We start from the raw sequence: 5926 nt of genomic DNA on the forward strand, positions 1-5926 counted from the left end.
TCACACATGGAAGCTACCCTAAGGGTAGTAAGGTATATTAAAGCTGCACCTGGACTTGGCCTTCTAATGTCAGCTGAAGGATCAGACAAACTACAAGCTTTTTGTGACTCAGACTGGGGAGGATGTCTACAAACTAGGAGGTCTGTCACTGGCTATCTAGTAAAGTTTGGCAATGCTCTAGTGTCCTGGAAATTTAAGAAGCAAGACACTGTTGCTAGAAGTTCAGCTGAAGCAGAGTTTAAAAGCATGGCTTCAACTGTTGCAGAACTAACCTGGCTGACTGGTCTGTTTAAGGAATTAGGAGTAACTGTACAGTGGCCTATAGATCTCTACAGTAACAGCAAAGCTGCCATTCAGATTGCAGCCAATCTTATATTCCATAAAAGGACAAAACATATTGACATTGATTGTCAATTTGTCCGGGAGACAATAGTTCAAGGAATGATCAAAACACATTATGTGCCTACCAAAGAGCAGATCTTCTGACTAAAAGCTTAGGAAGCTACAACATGACTCTCTTGTATCCAAACTAGGGTTGAAAAATATATTTCAACCATCAACTCGAGGGAGGGTGTTGAAGAGTGAAAGCTGTTAGTTAAGAAGTTAGCAGTCAGTTAGTTAGTTAGTAGTGACAGCTGTACACAGTTGTTAAGTTAAAGAAGCAGTAGCAGTTAGTGGTAGTTATATATAATGAGCTATACATTGTATTTGTATAGAGATCAATTTAATGAAAATCAGCTCATTTTCTTCTGCTCATTGTTCTCTCTGTTTTCCATCATCTTCTTCCTTTGATCAGTGAGAGCTTGCTCTAGATTTGATCAAGATTTTTGGTAGTTTTCTTCCATTAAATGCAAGTAGTAATATCCAGACAATTGGAGATTTATAAAATTTTCTATTCTTTAAGGAAACTCAAGAACATCAAAGTCTTGAAATCCAGAGTTTGCTAAAGAGATAACCCCACTTCTTCATTTTTATATATTGTGTTTTATTAAGCTTCTATAATATAATTATGGAACAAAATTGGGGTTTAAACTATAGATTAGAGGAACCATAGAAATGAGTCTTGAAAATGATGATTTTAAAGTAAGAGATGATGAATAGTGAGATGTTGATACAAATGGAGTTGTTCGGTATTTCTAATTTGATATTTGGGAAAGTGGGTGACTTTGAAACTAAGTATACAATACTTGAATGATATAATTGGTGTAACTTTGTTGTTGTTGATGAATAAACATCGTATTGTGACTTCGCGTGATAATTAAGCAAAGTTGAGTAACTTTGCCATCACAAAAAATAATTTAGCAACTTTGGTGTAATAAAGTAAAAGTTAGTGATTATTTGTAAAATTATTTATAAAATTAGTCAATCTATGATAGATATATACTTTTACAATATGGTTTGTCTCATCTTCTATATCTCCAGGTAGTTAGAATGAAAATATACATATACATGTCTTTTGGTTGTGGCGTTGGATCAATTAATGTATCCCAAATAAAATCGTGTATAATATAATAGTGTTTAGTTGGCCGCATAAAAAAAAAATTAATCGCTACATAACTAATGCATCATTTGGTTGGGGGTATTGAATAACAGTTGTACAAGTTATATGAAAATTACTGTATTATTTTATGCCAAATAAAATGTCGAACAAGAATACATCTATTAGAAACGGAATTAATATATCAAAATACTCTTTTAAAGTTAGTAATTCATGTATAATAATCTCCTCATTATTAACCTCTTCATATAATTCATTCATTATTATTCACCCGCATAAGTAGTATGTAAACCCAAACCACTCCATGCAGTTTTGGAGAAATATACAATAGAGAAAAGATCATCCTTTACAATTTTTGTTCTTGTAACTCCAACAAAACAATGTTAAAAGCTAAAATACCATTTTGAAAGAAGCACATCTTTAGCATTATTGGGAATATAATATATAAACATCTAGACCTAGCTGAGAAAGAACATTAAGAAAACAGAACTTTGTAATCTGATTATAAGAGTAGGACTATATAACTGCCTCTTCAGTACTACAAGAATGGCTTCTCTTTCCTAGTGCTCAGTCCTTATTTCCATTTTTGGAAAATAATTTCATTTTAACTTCTCTGGCTTTTAAAAAAAAAAAAAAGAGAAAAAGAATATTGATGGTTGCTCCAGCAGCCAAACCTTTAAAGTGAAAACTGAAAACTGAACTCAATGACTGCTGTCATATATCTCATGATTCACTGTTTACTATTTTCAACACAATTCTGTCTACTGCCCTCCAGTACATGTTCCTCCAATTGTCATCTATCAAGTATAAGAGTAGAAATACTCCAGAAAGTCCTGTTACAAAGCCCAAGAATATAACTACAACAAAAGGGACATTTTCTTGATCATATTTGTTCTCTACAGTTTCAGTGATAGATGGACCATTGTTACTGCAATTCATCCCACCAGGTGCATCACATAAGTATTTGTTTCCAATATATGCTGTTCCATCTTGATACAGTGTGTCAAAATGCGGACCGCTTGGAATCCTTCCACTCAAATTGTTATAAGATATGTTGAGATGCTGGAGAAAATCTAACAGTGTCCATGTCACTGGAATTTCCCCTGTGAAATGGTTATAGCTGAGATCCAACGACTCGAGGGAACTCATCGCACCAATAGTCTTTGGGATAAGTCCGAAAAGATTATTATGTGAGAGATTCAGGAATGGAAGTCCACTTAAAAGTCCAATTTTCTCAGGGATTTTACCAGTGAGAGCGTTGCTTGAGACGTCGAATCCAGTGTTGTAGGAATACACTGACTCGAGCCATTGTGTCTGTCCTTTGGTGACAATTTCTAGCTGAGCACCAGTGAACTTGAGGGAGTAAACATAACCTAAGATGGTCGCCTCATTTTGTCTTTTCGTCATCGCTTTCAAGCCATCAAGATTCTCAGGAATGGGGCCAGATAGATTGTTCCTGGACAAACCAATATATTGTAGATTTTCTAACTTCATTAGCCCTTCTGGGATAGATTCATTGAAAGAGTTTGATGCAAGCACGAGGATGCGGAGGTGGTGTAGGTCGCTGATGAACTTTGGTATCCTTCCTTTAAATCTATTGCCTGCCAAGTTCAGAATTTCCAAATCTTGAAAATTTTCAATCATTGTTGGAAAAGATCCATCAAACTCATTCCCATTCAGGTCCAGATAACGAAGGCTTGTAACGCGTTCAAGTTCTTTTGGAACACTTCCAGTGAGCTTGTTTTGTCCAAGATTAAGGTAAATGAGAGATTTGCAGTTTCCCAAATTACGTCGAATGGTACCTGACAAGCTATTATTGGAGAGATCAAGAACCTGGAGAATATTACCTTCTCGGCAAAATGATTCAGGTATTGGACCATGAATTTTGTTTCCGGATAAGGATATGGACCTGATACCGGGAGCTTCTCCTATCAGTGTTGGTATTGAGCCTACAAAGTTGTTGAGTGTCAAATCGATGACATTAACATTCACGAGCTGAGAAGGGATAGGACCTTGAAGGTTATTTCTAGCTAAATTTACTATTGTTGGGAAACGAGAAGATTTCAGCTGAATCATTGGCGGTATAAATCCCTCGAAGTTATTCATAGACAAAGCTAGTATAGAGAGGGATGGGAGATTGAACAACCAGTATGGTATGGCTCCTGATAGACTGTTGTTAACCAAATTTAAAACCACGAGTTTCGACAAATTTGAAAAGAATTCTGGGATTTCTCCTCTCATGTTGCAAGATGTAAATTCCAAAATCTTGGGCTGGAAAGTTTGCACAAAGAGTTGATGTTGATCATCAATTTCCAATGACAATCCACTTGTTCCTAAACTTATTTCTTCCAATCTAGACTTCTGGAATAAAGACAATTGCATATTACCATTCAGCCTATTCCTCTGAATATAAAGTGATGAAAGCTTAGGAAGCTGAAGTATGCACAAGGGAAGACGTCCTGTTAGATCGTTCCATTCTAAATTCAGGTACTCGAGAGAGGGGATTCGACAAATTGAAATGGGAATATGCCCTTCTAATCTGTTCTGAAATAGAGATAAGTACTGCAGGCTTATTAAACTGGACATTGATACAGGAAGTTGGCCAGTAATGTTGTTGTCATTGAGCATCAGTACACTTAATTTCTTAAGGTCTGTGACAGAAGAAGGTATCGACCCTTGGATCGAGCAACCATCAGCTCGGAAAAAGGTTAATGAAGTTGAGTTGCTTAAAGGAGGAGGAATTGGTCCAGCTACCCGAACGAAGCTTATGTCAAGAAATGTCAACTTTGACCATGGAACTGAAAACATTGAAACAAGATTGATGATCATAGCAGGATTGCTAGCAACAGAAAGTCCTTCAAGTTGAGGAAAGTAAGGGATATGACCATGTAAATCATTGCCACTAAAATCAAGAGTTGAGAGGGTTGTGAGGTTCGATAGCAGATCAGGTATCGGGGATGTTAGAGCGTTAGAACTCATTTCTAGAGTAGAAAGATTAGTTAGGTTAAGTAACTGCGATGTTGGAATTCTTCCTGAAATGTTGCAATTGGATAAACGAAGTGACATGAGATATGAAAGACTTGATACTGGTTTAGCCCAATGAAAGGATTCGGAGGCCTTTGATAGATCAACACCTGTCAATACAAGATATCTGAGGCTTCGGAGTCCTTCTAACCACCTTAGATTTGGACTAGATATACGACCATAGCTAATAAAAGATAGCAGTGAGCCAAAATCTAACCTTAGTGGAAATGTCAAGCTAACAGAAAAAGAAGAAAAATCAGGTACTAAGTTTGCACATGAAAGATCAAGAGACCTTAGAGATGTAAGGTTTGAAAATTGTGTGGAGATGGAATCTTGAAACATGACATTTGAGAGATTGAGATAAGTCAACTTTGTTAAGTTTGATATCTGAGGAGGTAGTTTAGAGAGCATGAAGTTGTTGAAACTCAGGTCAAGATATTGCATATGGTTAAGAGTGAAGAGCAATGGAGATATAGTACCTTTAAGGGCAAAATTAGATGTATTGTTAGAGTTTGAAACAACTTCCTTATTGACATTGATTATGACTTCATCCGGATTAGGATTCCGGAGATTGACAACTACAACATGTCCTGAACTTGAGCATTTGATTCCTTCCCAATTGCAACAGTTTTCTCCTTGCCATGAAGATAATCGATTAGATGGATCAGTCAACACTGATTTGAAGCTCAATAGAGCTGCTCTTTCAGTTTCATAGCAGCCATAAACGATCGAAAAATGATAAAATAAAGTAGAAAATATAAGAAAATGTTTCTTTAACCACATGGCTTTCAAGATGATGAACAATATTATCCTAACTTGTCAAGTGCTTTTATACCAGTTAAATGCTTATTATCTAGCTATACCAGTATACCACTTGAAATGACTTATTCACAAGTTTCTTTCCAAGAGTGTGAAAGGAAACATTGGAGCAACGGTAAAGTTGTCTCCGTATGACCTATAGGTCATGGGTTCGAGCCGTGGAAGCATCCACTAATGCTTGCATTAGGGCACCCTTGTGATGCGGCCCTTCCACGGACCCTCCGTGAACGCGGGCTGACTTGTGCACCGGGCTGTCCTTTTCTTTCCTAGAGTGTCTTCATGAATTAAAAAAAAGCATTATTTGGTGTAGGCTTTTACTACTGAATTGAAAAAGATTGCATTCTACAGTAATGATTTAATTTAAAATAATCAAAATCCTCCAGAAACTTGATTTATTGGAGAAAAAAAGGGACAATGTGTTTGAAAGGTGTTTTCATTTCTCTGTTAATACCAGCAGTTTTCAAATTGTTTGAAGTGAAGGTGGTTAAATTTGACAAAGTCCTCTATAAAATCTCTTATAAGTTTGAAAATACAACATACCTGCTCGACAATATATCATTGTATATTTCCAAACCTTTTACCAAT

General features: G+C 36.2%; 1 protein-coding gene across 1 annotated transcript; it reads right to left on the reverse strand.

Annotated features, from left to right (window-relative positions):
* Positions 1-2221: 2221 nt before the first annotated feature.
* On the reverse strand, positions 2222-5305 carry LOC104086231 (receptor-like protein EIX2). Its single transcript, XM_009590439.4, has one exon. It carries the CDS (start codon positions 5303-5305, stop codon positions 2222-2224), a length of 3084 nt encoding a protein of 1027 aa, XP_009588734.3.
* Positions 5306-5926: the final 621 nt, after the last annotated feature.

The sequence above is a fragment of the Nicotiana tomentosiformis genome, chromosome 5 (genome assembly GCF_000390325.3).
Source record: "Nicotiana tomentosiformis chromosome 5, ASM39032v3, whole genome shotgun sequence".
Classification (NCBI taxonomy): domain Eukaryota; kingdom Viridiplantae; phylum Streptophyta; class Magnoliopsida; order Solanales; family Solanaceae; genus Nicotiana; species Nicotiana tomentosiformis.

Coding starts and splice junctions, on each gene's coding strand:
- LOC104086231 (XM_009590439.4), bottom strand. CDS start 5,305: ATGTGGTTAAAGAAACATTTTCTTATATTTTCTACTTTATTTTATCAT.